This window comes from Giraffa tippelskirchi, chromosome 9 (genome assembly GCF_054371585.1).
Source record: "Giraffa tippelskirchi isolate mGirTip1 chromosome 9, T2T-mGirTip1v1.2.pri, whole genome shotgun sequence".
NCBI classification, from domain to species: domain Eukaryota; kingdom Metazoa; phylum Chordata; class Mammalia; order Artiodactyla; family Giraffidae; genus Giraffa; species Giraffa tippelskirchi.
This window is the reverse complement of record NC_137283.1, coordinates 107,766,746-107,791,749: the sequence shown is the minus strand read 5'-3', so window position 1 is coordinate 107,791,749 and position 25,004 is coordinate 107,766,746. Positions and strand designations below refer to the sequence as shown.

General features: G+C 41.4%; 1 protein-coding gene across 1 annotated transcript in view; it reads left to right on the top strand.

Moving 5' to 3' along the window:
- The window catches only part of LOC145520425 (uncharacterized), a 174,710-nt gene that overhangs the window by 126,986 nt on the left and 22,720 nt on the right, over positions 1 to 25,004 (top strand). Inside the window, exons 34-39 of the mRNA XM_081526707.1 lie at positions 1,068 to 1,163; positions 2,169 to 2,324; positions 6,203 to 6,432; positions 7,359 to 7,497; positions 8,656 to 8,776; positions 21,526 to 21,635. Coding sequence (XP_081382833.1) covers positions 1,068 to 1,163; positions 2,169 to 2,324; positions 6,203 to 6,432; positions 7,359 to 7,497; positions 8,656 to 8,776; positions 21,526 to 21,635 — 852 coding nt within the window. The remainder of the gene's footprint in view (positions 1 to 1,067; positions 1,164 to 2,168; positions 2,325 to 6,202; positions 6,433 to 7,358; positions 7,498 to 8,655; positions 8,777 to 21,525; positions 21,636 to 25,004) is intronic.

Sequence of the window (25,004 nt, the reverse complement as noted above, 5' to 3'; positions counted from 1 at the left end):
TCATGAGGCTGTGGTCAAGATAAAGGTGCTCCACCTCTTAGTGGAAAGAGAATCAAAGAATTTGTGGACACATTTTTTTTTTTGGTTACCATGCTACATGGCATTCAGGATCTTAGTCCTCTAACTAGGGATCAAACCCACACCCCCTGCAGTGGAAACTCAGAGTCTTAACCACTGGACCTCCAGGGAAGTCCCTGTGGACATATCTTTAAAATCACCTCAAAAGCCCATATCTTTTCCAAAACCTCCAACTTAATGTTTTTATGTTACAAAGCTAAGGCAAGTAATGCCAGCATCAACCCCATGTAAGTCTCACACTTCTACCTTCCCTAGCTATAAGACAATGACTCTTGGCCCAAGCCTTGACCCTCATGAAGACCTGAAGACAGGGTTGGATTGTGACTACTGGGCCTGCTCCTGCTGCCTTTGGGCATTGCTTGGCATTAAGTAGTTGCAGGTGTCCTGGCTGCCTGCCACCTGCATCAACTCCAACTTTGAGAATTGTCTGAAGCCATTACCAGGTCTGGAACTGTAGAATGGGATCAGATGGACAGGCCCACTCTATCCTGGGCTGCATGTCATGCCCCAGGGAGTAGGGATGTCTTGGCTTTTAAATAGTGATGTGGAAAAGATGGAGGCCCATGTGTAATGTCATAGCATTGGTTTTGAGTTGTTGCCTAGAATTGGAGCACAGGGGTGATAAAAGACAAATATTTAAGGTTTCTAATACTGAAAAAAATTGAGTAAGTTTACTTTTGTTGATTACAAATATGTATCATTGGTTTTATACTATTCTGGGACTTCCAAACATTAGTGCTAACTATTTACACTGAAACCTTAAGTACCCTTCTATGTTTACTTTCTGAAAAATCAGTTTAAAAAACAAGATTATTACTCTCTCCTCTGCATTATCAGAGACTATTCATCAAGAACTATTTCTATATAATAGAGAAGTAATCCATAGTGTTTTAGTGTACACATGGAAGACATCTTATTCATATACAAATGCCTATTACTTGTGGACATTATTATGCAGCATTATTATATTTATTATTTGATTATTTTAGGCATTTGTGCTGTTCCCTTGGAGAGCATTTCTGGAAGATGGAGGACCATTTCCAGTTACAAGTAGCAGCCCAGATACCCTAGAATATCACATGCAGGTAAGATAGTTCTTCCTGCTTGTCACAGAGAGAACTGAATACAGACTGCAAAGCAGATGTCGCTGCATCCATAGGTCCAATCCTTCATACTCAAGCCAGTGGTTAATAATTTATTAATATGAGATAAGCAAGGTGTTTGATTATGAAGCTATAAACCCAGTGCTGCAGGGTGAATCATGTGTTCTTATGACAGAAGAAAATCATGTTTGCAGCTGGTATCAGATTTGAATCAGCTGAAATTTTCCTGGCTAATAATGATCTCGGGGAATGGTCATCCATTTCCAGTCACTCTCTGGGCCTCGTAGAGTAACTTCCAGATTGGCAGTTCAGAGATGTGTGACTTGTGACCCACCTACAGTGGTAGGAAGAGAACTCCTTAAGCAGGACTCAGAAGGAGAATTTCTTTCAATTGTAGGTTTCCCTCTGATTGTTTAAGCAAGTATTATTGTGTTTTCATTTTTTTTAATAGAAAATACTCTTAAAAGTATTATAAACAACGTGAAAATCAATGATACATTTGCTTCAAAATAATGTGGAGGTGAGGAGTGATGAGGATGGGACAGAACTGGCTATAGGTTGGTGGTTTTGGGGACTGAGTGATGGGAACTGTTCTGTTTGCCTTTGCATATGCTCAAGATTTTCCAAAAGTAAAATAGTAAAAATGGTTTAAAAATATTAATCAGAGTCCCCCACTTTGGTGTATGGTTACAGATCATATTGGTTTTTCTCCTGTGTTTTCCCTGTGCATACGTGTATCACACTATTCATACAACCATATACAGACACCACCATAAGGTTTGGGGAACTTGGACTTCCATACAGAGCCAAGGAGGACTTTGAACTAAAAATGTTACTCTGATTTTTATGAATTTTTAAAATAATCGAGAGCATGGGGCTTGTAAACACGACTACTCCTAGTTTATTCCCCCAGGACACATGTAAAGGAGACATAGAAATGTTCAAAATTGGATGTTTTGGTTTGGTTTTGTTCTTTTTTGTTTTTAGCTATGCCTCTGTGGACTGAGTGGCCATGACCTCAAGGTGGCTCATGGAGAGCTGGCAGGCATGCAACTGCTAATGGAAGATGTTCTTCTGAGTAACTATCATATGATCATGGAGGGTCCCCCAGGACAGCAAGCCACACCAGACAAAAATACACAGGTATTCTTGGTGAACAGTCTACATACTTGACCAGTGATGTGTTGCACTGAAGGACCTTTCTGTTTGGGAGATGGACTAGAGAGCTTCATCTGTCCCATAGCCTCTCCCAGTGTCCCAGGACTGTGCTAATGCCACACAGGAGCAGCAATGAAGCAGCAGTAGCCAGTCGGACCCTCTCCAAAGTGCTTTCTTTCACAGTAAATCCCACGATCAATGGTATATCAATTTCTTTTAATTTTAAAAGTACAACAGACATTGAGGAGGGGTGGTCCATCAAAACCAGTTTGAACAAATACTCCAACTGGCTGCTTTTCCTAGTGAGTCACACATTTAGGACTGTAGTTGGAAGGGTATGATAGAGGCTCCAAGTGAACAGCTCCAGCCTGGCTCCTGTCTTCATCACTCACCTAGCTCATGGACTCCTAGGCAAGCATTCCCCTCTCAGACTTGTCCATCTAAAGCTATAAGGTACCAGGAGCCTGTAGTCCCCCTAGTATTATAGCTTGAAACAATTCTGCATGTATCTGGACAGACAGATACTTGTGTGGACACAGGGTAAACTCACCACCATCTCATTTAAAGACCCCCCTTTTCAGAGCCAAGTTCTGTACCAGCCATTTCCATGTCCTTTTCTTCCATCCATTCCTTAGAAACTGCCCTCTGCCTTCTTCCTCATCTCACCACTGAGACTGCTCTCCTTAAGAGCACCATGGTCCTTGCCACTAAATCCCAAAGATACGTTTCAGTCCCCTTCCAACCTGACGCCTTAGCAGCATTTGAAACAGTGTGTCCTTCTTGAAGCCTGTCTGCCCTTTGCTTCTAAAGCACAGCTCTCTCCAGTCTTCCTCTGACGTCATGGGCCATGCCTTCTCTGACTTCTCTGTCAAGTCCCCTACCTCTGCCAATCCTGAAAATGTTATTTATCGGATTCTGGCCCATTTTCCACTGCCAGGGCTGCATTTTGACTTACATGACTCCACTTTTGCCTTTGAGGGCTCATTTCTCCATTAAAAAACGTGAAGAGTTACAGTTTATAATTGTGTTAATATAAAGAAAAACATTAATATCATAAATTGTAGCATTTTATTCAACCTAAATGTTCTTTTTTCTTATTTTAAAAGAAATTAAAACATTTTGTGGGCCCTAAGTGTTTTTGTGTCTAGTCAATAAGTTGGCCCTGAACACTATTAATAGAACATTATTAATTAATAATGTCTATGATTGAGATCTATTCAGAGTGCTTTATTAATTTCTTTAATTCTCACAGTAATCCCATGAGGTAGATACTATCATTATTCTCATTGTATAGATAAGAATACCAACTCACAAAGGTTAAATGATATGCCTAACGTCACTGGCCAAGAGAGAAAAGAAACCCAGGTTCCAGCCTAACAGTCTGGCCCTGGAGATCCCTCATATTCAGCTTCTTTCATTTTGTCAAATGCACCATGCTCTCTCCTCAGTACCTTCATGCAAACCAGCCTCCCTGGTGGAAAACTTCCCTCTCTTCCCACTCTCTACTTCTTCATCTGATTAACTCCTATTTATCATTCAGATTTCAGCTTCCAAACACACTTTTAGAAGTTTATCTGATCTTCCACCTTTGGGCCAATGCCCCTCTGTGCCAGTAAGGGTGCACCTGCTGTAAGTAACTAGTCATGACTTAAACTACAAAGTGTATTGATCTTTCAAAGCAAGTCTAGAAGGAGGCAGTTTACATTGGTGGAGGCACCTAGCTGTGCCATCCTGGGTGTGTCAGCAGAATGTCTCCCTCATCCTTGTAAGGTGAAGATAGGAGTGAAAAAGCTTTCCCCTTAAGGGGCTTTGTCTGTTTGTCAAGGAGGGAAGTCTTTTCCAGACAACTTCCAGTAGACTTTTCTTGTCTCTCACTGGTTAAAACTGAGTCACAAGTACATATCAGGCCAACTAGTGGAAAAGGAAGTGTGTTTAGATGTGCCATCTGAATTCCATAACAGGATTCAGTGCTTCTCCTAGAAGGAGCATTTACAAAGCTGGATATAGATCAAGTAATCCCAAGACCAAGAAGCATGCTAGGCTCTTTGGTCCTTCTATTTTCCCTCTTTTGGCCCTGTGTCTGATGGATTATCATCTTTCCCTGACCTCCTAGCCTCCTCTGCCTTGTTCTTTATCCTGTCTCCTGTTCCTTCACTCATTCTGCAAAGCTTAGGAAGAGATGATTTCTCTTAATAGGAGGTAAGTTTGCTTTAAAAGTATTGTTTATTTTACTTAGTTTTATTTTATGATTGGTTCTATTTAATAGCATTTCAATGTTCATAGACAATGGGCAGCACTGAAATTTATACTGCCTATGACCTAGGACTCGAGGTTTCCTGTCCCAGCTGTGTCACCAGTTCTGTGACCCTTTAGACTTCCATCTCTAAGACGTCCAAGTAAAGGGGATGGATTAGTTCAGGGCCTTTATTTTACTTTGTTAAATATTTATTTATTTGGCTGCATTGGTTCATGTGATCTTTGCTGTGTCATGTGGGATCTTTTGTTGCAGCACATGGACTCTAGTTGTGGCACGCAGGCTTTGTTGCTCCACGGCACATGGTATCTTAGTTCCCTGACCAGGGATAGAACCAGCATTCCCTGTACTGCAAGCCAGTTTCTTAACCCTGGACCACCAAGGAAGTCCCAGCTCAGGGCTTTTAAACTGGTGGCAGGAGCTTGGGGCTTTTTGAGTGGAGGGGTCCAACTATGTGGCTTGTAGGCTGCCCCCTCCTTGTCACAGTGCTTGGCCTTGGTCTGTTGGATATCTTGGGTCACTGAGTAAGATTTCATTTGCTATAAGTTTTTGAGGATAAAATAAATCCAGAAGTGCATGAATTAGCTGATTGTTGAGGAGGTAGACTACTAGGTGGAGGGGTTGCCAGATATTGGCAGGAGTTCACTCTCCCCTGGGACTTGCCTGTCAGTTCTTCTTCTGACCAACTCTCTTTCTGGCAGCCGCACATCCACCCCACCCCATATGTTAATAGCACTGATCTAGGGTCCAGTTACATCAGGTGGTGGTTCTTCCTGTTCATGGCCAGGAAACTTGAGCATCCAAGGTGCAGTTACCTGAATGTCCTCTGGTCCGGGTCTGCAAAGGAAAGCTCCTTTCCCTGTAACTGAGATACTGTCTTCAGGCCAAGGGTGAGATACAGGTTCCCATTCTGTCTGTCATTCTCTAGGTAGCCCTGGCCTTCGTATCACTGGTGTAAAGGAGATCAGGGATCTGGAAACCTTGTTCCCTCCACATCCTCCAAGGCTCACAGCAGCCCTCAACCAACACTTGTTTAAGGAAACACCAATGAATGAATGAACAAATCATGATTTTAAAGTAAAATTGCCTATTGAATCATAAATTCAAATCAAGTGACATATTCGCTGCCTAAATTTTAGAGGACAGGAGGAGGAATAGGAAATAAGATAAACCTAAGTTTCCATTTCCTTACCCATAAAATGGATAAAATCTTCAATTTAAGATTATAATATAGCTCTACCACAACAGGCTGTTAAATCTTGAGTGTGTTGAAGAGTGCTTTTCAAAATGCAGAGGCTAAACATGAAAGGCTCAATTTTTCAAAGGCAGATAAAAATGTTAGCACCCAAGTAAAAGAGTTTTAAAAGTCAGTGGTTCATGACTCAAGCAGAAATTTGAAATGGAGACATTTCTCTCCTTGCTGAATACTCCCTGTGTTCAGGAAGGATGCTTATCCTCCCTAAGCTCTGCATGTGCTATTGGCCTGTAAACCATTCCTCCTGGGGTGAAGAGTCATTCTCCCAAGACTTCACTGTGCATGAGCTGCATGTAGAAGGTTATCTTGTAGTGGTCTATGATGAATGAGGAAGAATTTCTATAATGCTTTCAGCCAGATTTGTCCAGAGTGCCAGGACTCAGAAGTCAGTTCCAAAGCAGCCCAAAGGCCTCCAAGCTGCTGGGGGGCCCGTGTGATGCAGTGATGTCCCTTGCTTTGCTGAGATCATTTCTGGTGCTGTGGAAGCAACTAGAAGTGCTAAAGGAGCACTGGGGCCGACTCAAGCTACAAGTCCAGGACATCAACTCTCCCTCTCTCCACAAACAGTTCTCGGAGCTCTATGGGTGAGTGTTGCTCAGGGGGAAATTCATGTGGAGGAGTGGACCTTGGGGTCTGGCAGATTACTGTCCTTGCTCTGAGGGTGACATTTGGTCCTTGAATCTGGTATGCCTAGCCCCACTGATCGCCAAGGAAACTGGGCAGTGTGTCTGTACCAACAGTGCTTTCCAGGAAAAGCTGAGTTCTGTAGTCTGCAGGCATAGCACTGGATTCCACTGAGCAACACTGTATATCATTTACCCAGAGTTCTGGCCCTGGAAACGGGTGCTTCTGAAGTGTCCCGTTGGTACTGACTCTAAGCATTTTAGCTCGTAGGATCCCAGTAAGTACTGAGTAGGGAGTGCTGCTGCTGTGACCTCCTCCCCACTCTCTGCCATGTTGGACTTATGTCTAATGAGTCTCTGAGAGCTCCAGCATCACAGCCGGGGTACAGTATGGTGCAGCATGAGGTGTTCGGTCTGTGGTCCATGTTGTTTTTTCAGCTTCAAGAGCTGGCTGGGATGCCTTAGCTGGCAGGAAAGACAGGTGGCTTCTGCCATGTGTCTGTTACTAAACAAGCATTCACTAAGCACCCACCTGCCACGCTGGACCTCACTGAGGACCCTAAGGCCCATTTTGGTGGCCTAATCCAAATTATCTCTCTTATGAGTTATGACAGTCAGCTTTCCTGGTAAACAGAGAATGAGAAGACATGTCAATATTTTGAAGAACAAAGAAATTAAGTGTGCCAATGAGAAAAGGCCTTGGGATTTAATATTGACTAAGGGAGTGGCAACTATGGTGAATTTAGATGTTTATGTGAATGTCTATGACAAGTTGGGAGGTTTATGCATGATGACAGGAAACAGAACGTGAAGGAAAAGAATTGTCAGAGAATCCAAAAGAGAAAAAACATGTTTGTTTGCTAATTTCTGTTGCTCTTCTTTAATAGAACTGACATTCTCTACCCCAGCATGAAAGCTATAGCTAGGCAGATGGGGAAAGAAGATGAATTTGAAGAAATTTTAATAACTAGTCAGTCTATTCTTCCCCCCAAAGGAGCTTCAGAAATCGAAATAAAAACTCAACAGGTATGTAGAAGCTATTTTGAACTTGGCTTGAAAATCTGCTTTATGGCATTAGCATGTAAAACTATGGCTATACCCAAGTGGTGTTTTTCTTCTAGAAATTAAGTGTAAATTGAGGGTTTGTAAATCGTTGAACAGACTCTAAGGAAGCTTAAGTGTTTAAAGGTATGTGGGGCTTTGATTAAGCAAATAGCTAACCTTAATGTCTCAGTTCTGTAAGTCTAGGTTTTCATATTCTTATTTTCCTCAAATTAAAGTGCACCCACCACAAAAAAGACAATAGAAAACATAACCACTAGCATCTTAAACATAAAGTTCAGCACACAAGTGTCCTCTCACCCCAACACACGCTCACAGAAATAGAATATTTAAAATAGCTTCTTCGATTGTTTTTCTGAGAATAAGACAGCACAATTTATGTACTAGTCTATTTGGTGTGTGTTGATGGTGTGTGGAGGGGTTGTTTTTCCAAGTGTTTGTTCCCTTTGGTCCTGGGACACAGGTTGTCCCTGGCTGTGCTTATTGTAACAGGAAGCAAAGACTCTAGCTGCATGGGTTGTAAGTACAGAGATGCATGTCCCGCTAAGCATCCAGGAGAACTCAGCACCGCCCCTCTTCCACACACACCCCAGTCCCATGACCATTGCTTACCCTTTTGAACTCTGCTTCCTCTCTAGCACCAGGGGTCCTCTGACAGGGAGAAACATGGGCTTTGCAAGCATAAAGGGTAGAGTAAGGGCTCATAGGTATTGGAACAGAGTTTTCTCGTGGTCGTGTATGGATGAATATCTTCTCGTGAAATCCTTCTTGGTATCTAAACTGAGTTTCAGACCTTCGTGCTTTTTATAAAACAGGTCATGAAATTCCTGGCCATATTTAGAGACTCCAAAACTTAAGAGGTCACTTCAGACACTGAGTACTTTGCAATTTAGCAGAACCTGGTAAAAAGGGTTGTATTTTATCAATTGAGATATGAGCCAGGAAGAAGAGATATTTGTCTCCAAAAAGATGCCTCTACCCCACTTCAAAAAAAGAATCCTTTCTTTTTCCTCAGGAGAGAGTAGCTAAAGACAGGACCCAGCCCAAGGCCCTTATGTAAGAATTTAGGAGCCTGGAGTATAAACTAATAGTGAAGAGTGACTCTCAAACTTCTTACTCTAGCTTCAGAAACTTCTGGAAAATCTTGAAATTCATATGATCCAGGAGGTATTAAGGAAAGTTAACAGAGAGATAACACTGGTTGTATCAGAAAAGTCCAAGGAGCAGCATATTCTCCCTACAGGTAAAGTATGTTTATTACTTTAGAAAATAACATTTTAATTATTTTTCCTAATTATAACAGCAATCCATGTATCTATCCATATTCATGGAAAAACAAAAACACTACAATGCCCAGAAAATAGTATCCAAAAGTTATTTATTTATATTATTTTTGGCTTCCCTGGGTCTTCATTGCTGCGGGAGCTCTAGTGGTTTCGGCTTGTAGGCTCCAGAGTGAGAGCTCAGTGCTTGTGGCTCACGGGCTTAGTTGCTCCACAGTATGTGGGATCTTCTTGGACAAGGGATCAAACCCATGTCTCTTGCATTGGCAGGTGGATTCTTCATCACTGGGCCACCAGGGCAGTTCAAATAAGTACTTTTTTAAAAAAGTTTTTTATTCAAGTATAGTTGATTTACAATGTTGTATCAGTATCTGGTGATTCAGTTATGTATATTCTTTATCAGATTGTTTTCCATTGTAGTTTATTACTAAATATTGAATATAGTTACCTGTGCTCAGAAAGGAGTACTTTTCATGTTTTGAAGAATATATATTCTTCACTTAGAGGGCTTTTAAATAGAGAACATCTGTAAACTTCAGTCTCTTCTGATTAACTCCTAACTGAAATAAAGAATAAGGTTGAAATGGAGGAAATACATGAAGCTTTTTCTTATATATATATAAATGTATATAAATATCTGTCTTAGAAATACACATACTTGGGGTGGGAAGGCAATCAAAATTGTTTCCTTTCATCTGAGGTCCAAAGTCAGGAGGACTTCGTGGGCAAGTGACCCGTGCACTCACATAGGACTCCTGGGGCACATGGGGTTTAACGCTCTGTTGGTGCCATCCTGACACTCTTTATTTTAACCTAGAATTTGTATTCAGTCAGTGGTGTCCAGTGAACCAATGGAGTAAGCACCAAAAACTTGGTGCCTGGGCTCACAGTCCCACTTCCTGCTGCCTCCCCACCTTGCCAGGAGGAGTTCTCCCTGCCTAATCCTCTGCTCTCTGCCACCCCAGGCACCACTAACCTCCCCCTCACCATACCCATCCTCCCCACACCAGCGGGGGCCTGAGCATGGTGAGGGCATGTGTGGGGCATGAGTACCTGGCAGCATCTCAGGGACTCCAGATTGACAGCACTATGGTTTGTTTGATGGGCGACTTAGTGAAAGTGAGCTTGCTACCCATCCCTGTGTACCTAGAATATCCCAGGGCAGAGGATGCAGTACCCTTGGGGTTGCCCATCCACGGTGGATAGGAGCAATGGGCCGGTGGGAAGAGGAGACACCTGGCTCAACTTCTTTGCCCCTGGCTAGGGCATGAAGCCTTGGTCCAGTAGCTGGTAGACCATGTGTATTCATGCCCCCCTCACAGGGCAGGGCCCCTGATGACTATGAAGGTTGCACTTGCCCTGCCAGCAACCCCAAGCCTGGGAGTTCAACATTAAAACAAAAACACCGTGACAGATCAAGAGAGAGACCGCAGAAGAAAGAAAAATGCTTTATATTTTAGTACCTTTAATGGTACCTTTTTCCTGTGTTTTGAACAAGCCTGAATTTTTATTTTTCATGGGGCACCATAGATTGTGTGACTGGTCTTCTCTGAACTACAGTGTCTGTTCCTAACTCCTACTAATTCTGTAGGAAAATCCTCAATCTTTGAGCTAAGAAGAATTGTCTGACTGACAAAATTAATTAGGGTTTCCTTTTGAGACAAGGTCCACAGACCTTGTAATGTTAATTAATAACCTCTGTCCTCACTAAGACACTGTGGTTTTATCAGTGTTTTGAGTAACTGAATTCTGCAAGCAGGACTTTGGGGAAAGGCTGTGCAGCAACAGGGGAAGCCCCACCAACTGAATATCTCTGAACGTCACCAGAGAGCCAAGTGTGATTGAGCTCCAGTTACAGAGCATTTAACAAGACACAAAGTCTCTGTTGTTTATGCTGTGTTTGCTGCATCTAGGCAGCTTCCTTCTGAGTCCTTGGAGAAAATCCACAAGCATACAGCAGGTGCAACCATCTGCATGATTTAGGGCCGTGGTTCTTATGAGATGGCCAGGTGGGGGCCCAGGGGAGGAAGTGTCTTTGCTTTGTGGCTGTGCTGTGTGTTGCCTTGTGCAGGGTGCTCATCAGCTGTGCTTAGAAAGGGCCTTCAGTAAGGAGCTGATGGGAGTCAGGCAAAGGGGAGGGGTAGAGTTATTTTTAATGGTGGTAAGGTTGATGTTACCAAACCTTACTCTGGCTAGAATATACTGGCCAATTCTAAAGTTTTGTTCAGATTCTGTACTCATAAGATTTTTAAAATAAACAGCAGTAGTGAGGGTGTTTTGTTATTGCTGGTTTTGTTTGGGGTCTGTTCAGCATGCTTTGGTGCAGAGGCCTGGGTCTCCTCCTCTGCTGAGTGTCCCCCAGTACAAGTGATGGAGTCCCCACTATGTACCGGGGTGCTTTTATATTCTTTGATTTCGTCTTCCTGAGACCTCTGTGGGTTGGGTCTCACAGAGGAAGAGGATGGTAAAACCTTGGAAATCTCACTCACCTATTGCTCATCTCAGCAGTAGGAAGCAGCTAGTGAATTGGGGCTTCCAACAGGGCCTGCTTTTTTATGCAGTGATCACCCTTTGTGGTCAAGGCTAGCTTGGGGCTAGGGGTTTCTCCAGAGGGAGCTGCAAATAGAGAGTATTGAGAACAGGGGACATCACAAGCTTGAATATTTCTCCTGTTTACTTCCCTCCTCCCCACTTTGTCGTGGAGCTTCATCTTTTTATAAGCTTCTGAATGAGCTTCTAGTTTGTCCGAGAGCATCTGAAAATGTCACAGCCACACCTAGTTCTAGGTAGTTTGTGTTCCCTGAGAGCAATCAAAAGCAGCCCCAGGTATCCTCGCTCAGCCTCAGGGCTTGCTTAACAGAGAGATAGGCTCCACTGATTCAAAGAGGCTCTGCATTCCCCATCTTTGATGTTTTGGTATTGAAGTAATTTTTAATTGACTTTCTCAATTTCTCTGAGCAGTTATAAGACCAGCAGTCTCCAGAATACAGACATATAGCCCAGGGATGGGGGAAGAAAGTACTAGAATTTCTGAATAGATTAAGTCCGTACATAAGAAATCCATGTTACACTCTATAGTAAGGTGTCCTAACGTGACCATGGGGAGGCAGTCCACAAGAGAATAATAAGAAATAATAGAGTTGACAGTTTTAATCCTAGTACATGCTTGTCTTCACTAACATTATGAGGTTTAAAAAGATAAACTAATCACATCTAAGAAGTCAGACAAAAATTTTCTTAAGTCAAAGAAACTATTGGGAATGTGGATTGAGATTCACTCTCACTCTCACTCTTGTTGCTGAATCTCACCCTATGTACAGCATGTTTTGCAATATTAGCCAGTGATAGTACTGGAGGTAGTTATGAATGCATAAACAGACCTATGTTAAAGGTGAGTCAACAAAAATGCTTTTCTTGAAAGAAGCACAATCAAAACATCTGGGAGAACATGGGCTGAGTCAGCATTTCCCCAGCGTGTGCCCTAGAATACTAACTCCTCAACATGTTAATGCAGTAGTTCTCCCAACCGCAGACTCATGGACTACCTGAATCTTTCCATTTTCTTACTAATACAAGCCAGCAAGGTGCTCACTAATTACAGCCTTTGGGTTGCATATGTTTACCTAGCATCTCTGATCATTGTTTGCTGCAAACCTGTTTGTGCCAGTTTTACTTGTCATTGTGTTTGAGAATTTAATTATTATGTAAACTAATGAAATAGTACACAAAGAAAGATCTGTTCTATAAAAACTAAATTGAAATAGATAAATTGTGGTACATCCAGTCAATGGAATATTACTGAACAGTAAAAAGAAATGAGTTATCAAATCATGAAAAGACATGAAGGAAAGAAACTTAAATGCATATTATTAAGTGAAAGAAGTCAACTTGAAAAGACTACATATTGTGTGATTCCAACTATGTGACATTCAAGAAGAGACAAAATTATGGAGCCAGTAAAAAGGTCAGTGGTCGATAGCAGTTGAGAGAGGAGAGAAGAAGGAATAAACAGAGCACAGAGGATTTTTAGGGCCATGAAACTATTCTGTATGATACTATAATAGTGGATACATGCTATTATACATTTGTTCAAATCCACAGTTTCACAAGAGTGAATCATAACGTACACTATGGACTTTGGATGACAATGATGTATCAGTGTAGGTTCATCAGTTTTAGCAAGTATACCCACTGGTGTGGGATGTTGATAGTCAGGGAGGCTGTGTGTTTTGAGTGAGGGTGCAGGGGATTTATGGGAACTCTCTGAACTGTCCAATTATTCTGTGAACCTAAAACTTCTTTAAAAAAACAAAAAATGAGGCATTTGGGTTGTTTCATGGTCTTTAAGATTTATCTCCATAAAAAGAAACCAAAACACACACACACATACACACACACACACACGAAATTGTAGACCACACACCTTGTATTATGACTTATGGTACAGAATTCCAATGAGTGGGTGCATACAAAGAAAAAGCCTAGAGTCTATGTTAGAAGATTGGCAAATGTTTTTATATTTGTGAATTTTTAATTCAAAATTTTTTAGATAGTGCATGTCATTTTTAAAGCATTCTCTGGTTTAACAGACTTTTTATGATTGACCAACCAACTCTTAGTCTTGATTGCCTTGGACAGGAGGATTTCTACCTGCAGGGGTTAGGGGAGAAGGTGAGGGTTTTATTACCTTTTTAAAAGTGTTTGGGAAACTGAGAGTAAATAATGTTAGAAAGGTCCCCTTACTCCAGACCTTCTCAGAGCCTTTACTGTCCTACTGTGTATTGTGACTCTCCAGAGAGAGCGTGAAATGTTCTTTGAATTTATATGACCACAGAACCTTGGGAATATCTTTCATCAACTCAAAGAACTAGTGTTCTGGGCAGCATTTTGAGAAGCAAAGGAGTACAGAATTCATACATATGCTTGAAGCAATAAGGCTTTCAACCTACCCGCTCCCCACCAAAACCACCCTGCTGGTCAAGAAAACAAGCGTGATTTTTGGCAGTTGTGTGCCTTCAGTTCTGCCTTGGCTTAGGATACAGGGGCTGCTCAGACACAGTGAATTTGTGGTTGTGTTAGAGAAGTTCTGTGCTGTGTGCTTAGTCATGTCTGACACTTTGCGACCCCATGGGCTGTAGCCCATCAGGCTCCTCTGTGCATGGGATTCTCCAGGCAAGAATACTGGAGTGGGTTGCCATTTCCTTCTGCAGGGGTTAGAGAAGTGAAGTACTGCCAAATCAAGGTGCCCTTCCTAGAGGAAGGGTGCTGTATGGGGGGTGGAGCAGGTGGGGTGTTCAGAGAAGAGAGGGGAAGTGGTTTGGCCACCAGGAGGTCTAAGTTTCCTTCAGTCAAATGACCTGGAAACAGAGTAAAAGGGAAGAAAAAGCCCTAATTGAACCCCCAGTATGCTATCTCCCTTCCACCTCCACATTTCTTAGAGAAGCCATGGCCACACACACACACCAAAAATAAAACACATTTGGAGACCACGAACACCACCTGGACAGGAAGTGCTTCTCTTGGATGAATTCTACTCACCCTGACTTCCCCTGACTCCTGCACGCAGATGCATGTCTGAACTTGAACTCAGTAGTAAGAAGCATGCTGGGAAGATTTCCCAATCTTTTAGTAAATAGAATATTTCCCCCTCAGCTAAGCCCATAGCTAAACCCCAAACCATCTTTGTAGGCATTTGGCAGGGGAAGGTCTCCAAACTAGAAGTGTGTGGCCCCTAGCCAGGCTTGTCTGTGAGCCAGTGACCTGCCAGGAGAGTACCCTGGAAGAAGAACTCTATACAAACTTCCTTATCGGAGAATTTCTGAAGCGTACATGAGCTCTGTCCTATCAAAGTTTACATTTGTGAAAGTCTTAAACTTCTTAGAAGCATGAACTTCTACTCACAACATTAATTCTTTTGGATTTCCTACTTCAACTGTGTTAGGAGAGTGGCGATATGTCTGTTTACTTTCATTATCCTAAAGAAAAAAACAAAAATCAGACTTATTTGTTTATGATGGAAAGTAGCCAATTGTCGAAAAAATGTGGAATCCCATTTTGAAAACCAGGACCCCCAATAAATAACAGTAAATGTAAATACCAGAGGCTCCTGCTCTGCCGTATCACATTTCTGGGAGGATTTTGCTGGATGGTTTCTCTTGTGTGTACTGAGTCTCTTGTCAGAAAAATGGAAGTATGAGTAGGAAATCTCATCTAAAATTAGAAACAGCCAGGCGCAGAGAGAGGCCCTGTGGGTGCACTTGTTGATGGCCAGCCCCACCCCCAACAGAAAAGGGAGCAGAGGAAGGGGGCTTGGCTCCTACCTCTGACGCCATAGGTCTCTCTTAGTTTCAAGACTCCCCTGGAGTGGGAAGAGGAGAGAATAGGTGAGGGAGGTTAAGAGGTACAAGCTTCGAGTTGTAAAATAAATGAATCACAGGGATGAAATATACAGCATAGGGAATATAGTTCATAATATTGTAATAAGTGTGTATGGTGACAGATGGTAACTAGACTTATGGTGGTGATCATTTTGTGATGTATAGAAATATTGAATCACTATTTGAACCTGGAACTAACACAATGTTGTAGGTCAATTATACCTTAATTAAAAAAAAAAAAATACTCTCCTGGCACCATGCACAAGGAAATAGGCCCCATCCAGCATGATTACCATGCACAGGTACTTTTTGCTCTCCCACATGGAAGTTGGAGTGTTGACATACTTCATTGTTGCAGCACTGTCATATATGTAACTTGATTTTATTTTTTTAACAGATAATGCATTCACCTGGTTCAAAGCTCAAAATGACACAAAACATATATTTAGAAGGTTCATTGCCACCCCTACATAATCACCTTTTTCAGTTTTTAATGTATCCTTTCAGTGCTTTTTATACATATATTAATTCAACCTTTTATTCAATACCTATTTCCTAAGCACCTGCTATTTTCTCAGCTATATATTATAAGCACTGTTTTGGGCATATAGTAGTCCCCTTTTCTGTGGAGAGCATGTTCCAACACCCCTAGAGGATGCCTGAAACTGGGGATAGTACCAAACCCTACACACACACATACACATACACACACGTATATATACTCAGTTGCTTCAGTCATGCCTGACTCTCTGGGACCTCATGGACTGTAGCCCACCAGGCTCCTCTGTCCATAGTATTCTCCAGGCAAGAATACAGGGGTGGGTTGCCATTGCATGCTCCAATACACTCTATACTATAGCAAACATAGTGTGTGTTTTTTCTATACATACATACCTATGATAAAGTTCAATTTATAAGTTAAGCACAGTAAAAAATTAACAATAAAGTGAAGTGAAAGTCACTCAGTCATGTCCAACTCTTTGCGACCCCATGGACGGTAGCCTGCCAGGTTCCTCTGTCCATGGAGTTTTCCAGGCAAGAATACTGGAGTGGGTTGCCATTCCCTCCTCTAGGGGATCTTCCCAACCCAGGGATTGAACCAAGGTCTCCCATATTGCAGGCGGATTCTTTACCATCTGAGCCCATGGTTGCCATTGCCTCCTCCAATAAATATATATACATATTTGTACTACAGTAAACATAATGTCTTTACTACATATATGTACATATATATATATAGTATACTATGATTTTTTCCATACATACATACCTGTGATAAAGTACAGGGATCAAGACCATCCCCATGGAAAAGAAATGCAAAAAAGCAAAATGGCTGTCTGAAGAGGCCTTACAAATAGTTGTGAAAAGAAGAGAAGCGAAAAGCAAAGAAGAAAAGGAAAGATATTCCGATTTGAATGAAGAGTTCCAAAGAAGAGCAAGGAGAGATAAGAAAGCCTTCCTCAGTGATCAATGCAAAGAAATAGAGGAAAACAACAGAATGGGAAAGACTAGAGATCTCTTCAAGAAAATTAGAGATACCAAGGGAATATTTCATGCAAAGATGGGCTCAATAAAAGACAGAAATGGTATGGACCTAACAGAAGCAAAAGATATTAAGAAGAGGTGGCAAGAATACACAGAAGAACTGTACAAAAAAGATCTTCACGACCCAGATAATCATGATGGTGTGATTACTCACCTAGAGCCAGACATCCTGGAATGTGAAGTCAAGTGGGCCTTAGAAAGCATCACTGCGAACAAAGCTAGTGGAGGTGATGGAATTCCAGTTGAGCTATTTCAAATCCTGAAAGATGATGCTGTGAAAGTGCTGCACTCAATATGCCAGCAAATCTGGAAAACTCAGCAGTGGCCACAGGACTGGAAAAGGTCAGTTTTCATTCCAATCCCAAAGAAAGGCAATGCCAAAGAATGCTCAAACTACCGCACAATTGCACTCATCTCACACGCGAGTAAAGTAATGCTCAAAATTCTCCAAGCCAGTCTTCAGCAATCTGTGAACCGTGAACTTCCAGATGTTCAAGCTGGTTTTAGAAAAAGCAGAGGAACCAGAGATCAAATTGCCAATATCCACTGGATCATCGAGAAAGCAAGAGAGTTCCAGAAAAACATCCATTTCTGCTTTATTGACTATGCCAAAGGCATTGACTGTGTGGATCACAATAAACTGTGGAAACTTCTGAAAAAGATGGGAATACCAGACCACCTGACCTGTTTCTTGAGAAACCTGTATGCAGGTCAGGAAGCAACAGTTAGAACTGGACATGGAACAACAGACTGGTTCGAAATAGGAAAAGGAGTGTGTCAAGGCTGTATATTGTCACCCTGCTTATTTAACTTATATGCAGAGTACATCATGAGAAACACTGGGCTGGGAGAAGCACAAGCTGGAATCAAGATTGCCGGGAGAAATATCAATAACCTCAGATATGCAGATGACACCAACCTTATGGCAGAAAGTGAAGAGGAACTTAAAAAGCGTCTTTATAAACGTGAAAGAGGAGAGTGAAAAAGTTGGCTTAAAGCTCAACATTCAGAAAACTAAGATCATGGCATCTGGTCCTATCACTTCATGGCAAATAGATGGGGAAACAGTGGCTGACTTTATTTTTGGGGGCTCCAAAATCACTGCAGATGATGAATGCAGCCATGAAATTAAAAGACGCTTACTCCTTAGAAGGAAAGTTATGACCAACCTAGACAGCATATTAAAAAGCAGAGACATTACTTTGCCAACAAAGGTCCATCTAGTCAAGGCTATGGTTTTTCCAGTAGTCACATATGGATGTGAGAGTTGGACTGTAAAGAAAGCTGAGCGCCGAAGAACTGATGCTTTTGAACTGTGGTGTTGGAGAAGACTCTTGAGAGTCCCTTGGACTGCAAGGAGATCCAACCACTCCATCCTAAAGGGGAGATCAGTCCTGGGTGTTCATTGGAAGGACTGATGTTGAAGCTGAAACTCCAATCCTTTGGTCACCTGATGCGAAGAGCTGACTCATTGGAAAAGACCTTGATGCTGGGAAGGATTGGGGGCAGGAGAAGGGGACGACAGAGGATGAGATGGCTGGATGGCATCACCGATTCGATGGACATGAGTTTGGGTAATCTCCAGGAGTTGGTGATGGACAGGGAGGCCTGGCATGCTGCGATTCATAGGGTTGCAAAGAGTCGGACACGACTGAGCAACTGAACTGAACTGAATAATAAAATTGAAAATTTACAATATATTGTAATAAAAGTTATGTCAATGTAGTCTCTCCCAAAATAGTGTACCGTCCTCACCTTTCTTTGTGTAATGGTATGAGATGATGAAATGCCTACGTGATGAGAGGAAGTGACGTCGGCACTGTGATTTAGCATTCTTCAGGCTTCCATTGAGCTTCTATGATAGGTCAGAAGGAGCATCAACTGCTTTGGGTGATCCTGGATCATGCAGCTGTTGTGATATCCGTGCTTTGATGCCAGGAGAAGACTATGTTAGTGGTTGGGGATCCCAAGTGGGGTGAAACATAGCTGAATGGCAGGAGATTTCATTGTGCTACTCAAAACAGTGCTCAATTTAAAACGTATGAGTTGTTTATTTCTGCAATTTTCCATCTAGTATTTGCAGACTGCAGTTGACCACAGGCAACTAAAACTGAAGAAAGCAAAACCTCCCAAGGGAGGACTGTTGTACATCCTAACTGTCATGGAGCAAAAATCCTTATTCTTATGGAATTTATCATCTTGTAGGGGATAGACAGACAATGATCAAGGCACATAAGAAATAAGAAAATAGTGGAGTGAGGAGGATGGTGGTGTGGTGGTTTAAAGGGACACAATGTCATTTTAAATAGGGAGGTCAGGATAGACTTTCCTGAGAAAGTGACATTTTGAATGAAATTGAAGGTGAAGGAGTTAGCTATGGGGGTATCTGGAGGAATAGCATTCCAGACAGAAAGACAACCCACACAAAGCCCTGAAGCAGAGCATACCTGTCATGTTTATGCAACAGCAAAGACCCAAGTGTAGCTGCAGTGGAGAGATTGAAGGAGAGCAGTAGGAGATGTCAGAGAAGAAACAGAAAAGGACAATATCATGTAGGATCTCGTGAGGACTTCGGCGTTTACTCTGAATGTGATGGGGAGCCTGTCCCAGATTTTGAGTGGCATGATCTGATTTATTTTTGAATAGAATTTCTCTGGCTGCTGTGTTGGAAAGAAAAGGTGGAAGAAGGGAGAGATTGGTTTTGAGGCTATTGCATTAATCCAAGCAAGAGAAGGTGGTGAATCAAACAAAGTTAGGAGCAGTGGAAGTATTAAGTGGTAAGATTCTGGGCATATTTTTGAGGTATTCATTAATGGATTGGGTATAAGTTTTGGAGAGAAGAGAAGAGTCCATGATGACTCCAAGATTTTTGACCTGAGCATTTGGGAAAACTGAATTGCCATCTGCTGAGATGGCAAGTTAAGGAGGGAAGATCAGAAGTTTAATTATGCACAAGTGAAGTTTGAAATGCCTTTCAGACATGCAAGAAGAGATGTCAAGTGGGCATTTGATCTAAATTTGAGAGTTGTCAGCATATAGATGGTATTTAGCCATGATACTAGATGAAATAGTCAAGGGGGTGAGTATAGATAGAAAAAAAATAAAGGAAAACCAAGGGCTGAGTCCTAGGACACTCTAATGTTAAGAGCTGGGTGGGGCTGGGGGTGTAGAAGGAAAACCAGAAAAAGGAGCCTAGAAGGAACAGTGAGGTAGAGGAAAACTAGGACAGAGAGGTCTCCCAACGTTTGGTGATGGAAGTTTCTCAAGCAAGAGGAAGTGGCAAATTGTGTGAAATGTTACTGGAAGTCAAGTAAAAACACTGGCTTTAGCCATGTTGAGGTCACTGGTGTTTATGACAGAATCACTTTCAGTGGAATGGTGAAGATAACAGCTGGGTGAACAGGTCTAAGAAGGATTTTGAAAGAAGTCATAGACAATAAGTGTAGACTTATTGTAGACTCTTTTGGAGAGTTTTGCTGAAAAATGAGCAAAGGACTGAAGCAAAGGCTGACATGGGAAATGGGGTCAGGTGGAAGATTTTTATGAGGTTGAAGAAATAATGTGTGCTATTGTGAAGGATCCAGGGAAACAGGAGAAATGAGTATATCAGAGAAAGCCAAATTTTTGGAGCAATGACCTTGAATAGGCTTGAGGGGATGGCCTCTCCTTTTATTGTATTTACTGTATCTTTCTTATAAACGATAGGATTTTATATCCTCTGTTCTACACCTTGCATTTTCCACCTAACAATCTATAATTCTTTTCACATCAGTACATGCAGAAATTCTTCTCTTTTTTTTTACAGTTTCATACTATCCCATTGGAAGGATATACCACGGTTTGTGTGTTGTTTCTAAGTTATTGATGTCCTAAACAATGCTACTCTTAATATTTGTGTATATGCCTTATCACATCCTTCCTTTGTGGCTCAGCTGGTAAAGAATCTGCCTGCAATGTGGGAGACCTGGGTTCAATTCCTGGGTTGGGAAGATCCCCTGGAGAAGGGAAAGGCTATCCACTCCAGTATTCTGGCGTGGAGAATTTCATGGAGTATATAGTCCATGGGGTAGCAAAGAGTCGGACACAACTGAGCGACTTTCACTTTCACTTTTTCACTTATCACATGTATGTCAGCCTTGTTGCTGCTTCAGTACAGGAGCTAAAGTTCATATTCTGCAGCTCTCCATATTTCTAATCTGTGACTCTTTCTTCTTTCTTTTGAATTTCCTGACCTTTTAAAATTAACTCTGTATTCAACTTACTTGAATTTGTAACACTTAAATGTACTTAAATAGATAAATATAATAGCTCTTCATTTATTTCTGATAGTTGTGTTAGGTCAAAATAATTGTTCAGTTACATGTAGAGACTTTATGAAAACAGCGACAATAATTATAAGGTCAATAATTACATTTGATTTGGGATATTTAGTTATGGTAACAAAATATTGTCCACTGGGCTTCAGAGGTGCTTTTCCAAATCTTTTCTTAGAAATCTTGTTCGAGATCTTCCTTATTCCCATGTTCTGGAGGATCCTGTATCCTCAACCACCACCTCCCCCCGCCTCACCCGTTAGTTTTTGTGTATTTGGAAATGACACCTTGTGTTATGTCTTGGACAGTTGCCAATTTGTAACTGTTAATAGTTGTTCAATGTTTCCTGATACTATTATTGGTGTTTCTTTCCCTAGACCTTTGGAAACACCAAGTCATGGAAGAAAACTTTTCAATTATCATTAATAGTTGTTCAATGTTTCCTGATACTATTATTGGTGTTTCTTTCCCTAGACCTTTGGAAACACCAAGTCATGGAAGAAAACTTTTCAATTATCAGACCGCAAATAGTTGAAAATTTTGTACAGAGATTATTGGAGAATTACCAGGATGGTGGATTAGAGGTATGAGGTGAAAATTAGTCATTCTAGAGTGTCATTTGCTTTTTTTTTTTAGACATAAACGCAAATAAGAAAGACTTTCTCTTCAATACATCTCCTAATGCTTCCCTTACTCCCTTAAAGTGAAGATATGAGAACTGAGCCTGAACTCAAAGTAGAAATCACATGTTACCATTTTAATTTTGGAAAAAGACTGATTTCTAGTTAAGATGGGAGAGTAATTATCATATGCGTGTTGGCTAATTTCAGATTTGGCCAATTTTTAATGTAACCTTGGAGCTTATTTATGGATGAGTTATTTTTAGCAACATTTCCTGTTGTTGATTTTTTTAGTATAAAAAATTTAAGAGAAAAACAAAATAGCCTATGAAAACACTACCTAGAAAACATTTTTAAATGAACAATATGAAAAAAACAACAGCTCAAAAAGGTAGCATTTTCACGTGTTCTCTGCTCCATCATCTCCAGTTTCCTCTCCCAAAGGAAGCCAGTATCAATAATTTGTATGTATTATTGGTATTTGAATTCATAACAACTCTATATAGTATGTATATAACAATAATATATAGTTAATACATACAACAGTCATACATATAGTCCTTGGAGTTTTGAACTGTTTACTATTGACAGAAAGTACCTTTCTAAATCAAAAGAATCTGCTGACTGAACTGAATTGAAGAGGGACAAGTTTTCCATTCAGTGGGCTACATCCTTTGGAGGGCAGTGGCCAGTGTTTGATCACTTTTTGACAGGAAAGCCTGTCCTGCACTCAAATTCTTTGGTTGTAATTTCCTTTCCTCAAGAGATCTTGGAGGGAGTGTTTGGTACAGGTGGATTTTTGTTTATTTAGTGTTAATATGAGAGGAAGGAAAAGAGACCCACAATTTTGTCCCTTTATAAATGTTGTTTTTAAAAGATTAAAAAAAAAAAAAAAAAGAATCTGCTGAAAGGGCAGGATAGGAGAGCATATGTAGATGTTTGTCCATAACAGAGTTTTTAGGATCTTTAACAAATTAAGCCAAAGTGCAGTAAGTAGCTATGAATCTAGTTTCCTTTGAAATTCAATCATTTTTAAAGCATGCCTTAGCAAAATGTGCTCAGTTTTTTGAAACACTTTCTCCATATTTACATTTTTCTAAGCTCTTCAAATATTCTCCATAATTTTATAATAAGCATTTCAGTTCTTACTTGTAAGGTAGAGAATTCACACGGTTGGTTAGAGGTACACTCTTCCTCAGAATTCACATGTGATTTACATGTATTTGCTTTAAGCTTTCAGTTATACCCAGTGTAATATTATGTATTCTGATGAGGGGGTAAAGTGTTTCTTCCTGGGTCCCTGCAGGTCAGCAGTTCTCAGTCAGAGATACAGATGTGATTAAGGTGGGGCATGTGCAGAAAAATGTTTCAATCAAAAAATTTTATGACTTTCCTTAAAGGGAAGGAAATTCTTACACATGCTTCATCATGGAAAACATTCTATTAAGTGAAATAAGCCAATCACAGAAACAAATGCTGTGTGATTCCATTTATGTGAGATATCTAATGTAGTCAGATTCAAAGAGACAGAAAGTAGAATGGTATTTGTCAATGTATAGGGTTTCAGTTTTGCAACATGGAAAGAGTTCTAGAGATTGATCACACAACGGTGTGAATGTACTTAATGCCACTGAACTGTGCACTTAAAAATGGCTAAAGCAGCAAATCCTGTGTATATTTTACCATGACAAAAGCAAAAAAAAAAGTTTGTGGCTCAAGATTTGCTTGTCCTTTATCTATATACTTCACCCCAACATTGAAGACAGGATCTTCTAGGAAAGAAATAAGGGTGTTAATAAACAGGGGAAGCCCACATTAGGCACAGCTGAAACTCAGGGTGCACTGATGAGGCTGGTATCAGCTGACAGTTGTCCAGGAAGTTAGGTCTCTCCAAAATCTGTGCCTGGTGGGCCTCAAGACTCTTCTGGATCATCTGTAGTGACGGGGAATGCACTCTCTTTCAGTGCCACCCCCCACCACCCATTCTTGGCAGCTCCTGTTTCTGGCAGCTCTTACTGAGCTGAATTTGGCCTCCCCACCATCTCCACCATGGATCCTAGTTCTTGTCCTTGGGACACCACAAATCATGGTTCTAACCCGTCACAACAAGTCTTTAAATAACTGAGGGCAAGTCAGTCAGAGAAGCTCAGTTGGCGCCATTGCTAGCACGTGTGAATCTTCTGTAAAATTACAAGTGGGATGGGCTCCAGGAGGACACACCCAAACAGGTGTTTCTCTGGGTGGTGGGTTACAAATTGTTACCCCTTCCTCTGGGCAGTGCAGCCTATACCAGGGACACAGACATGGAAATGAAGCAGGCATCGTGGTCACCTGTCCTGGGTGCCCCTGTGCAGAGCAGACCACACTAGTGTGCAAGGAAAATCCAAGCCCTGCCTTCCTTCCTTCAGACTACACCAGCCTCCTTTCCTACAATCTCTCTATAGGAGCGCCCCACCCTCCTGCTCAGGCTCCTCTAATTTCATGGTTGTCTGACCAGCCTAGAGTGCCCTTGTCCTGGGTGCTGTGCTTTGATTAGCGCCCATGAGTGTGTTGGATTTTGTCATAGCTGACTCATTAGACTAATAGCCACCTGAAGCCCACACAAGGCCTTCAGGCATCCTGCTGCTGCCACATCATTAGTCTTGTTCTTTTTCAGCCTGGTTCACTCTTTGAACCCCTCGAAATCTTTAAAAATCTGGATTTATCATCTAGCATAGTCTGTCACCCTCCCGGGTTCACATCAGCTTGCCCTCGGTATCCTCATTCAAGCTTCTAATGACAATGTATGACAGATGGGTCCCAGTGCAGCGCTACCCACTCTGGGTCCCCTCCACACTGAACAGTGGCTTCGGGCACAGTCGTGCACTGACCAGAAGTCCATTTGATTGTCCTGTCACTCAGCTAATGTTCTCCATTTGTCCAAAAGGACATCATGAGAAACCTTCTCAGATGTCCTGCCAAAACCCAGACACACTGCATCTGCTGTATTTCCTCAGGGAAAAGATTGATCTGATCTGACTATTCTTGAACCCATGTTAGTATCTCATGATTTTTGCTTCCTTCTCCAAATTCTAGAACACCAGACTTTCACAATCAATTCTAATATATTGGCCAAACTTTATACCAAACACACTGGCCTGAAGTTAGAGACTGACCTTTTTTGGAAATCAGAACTGAAATAGTCTATTTTGTGGATTTCAGAACCATTTTCATTCATATGCTGAAAGTCATTCCCTCATTCAGCAAGTGTTTATGGATCTCCTTTTTTTTCAAGCACTTTATTATAGATATAACACCCTCTGTGTGCCTCTTGATGAAGGTGAAAGAGGAGAG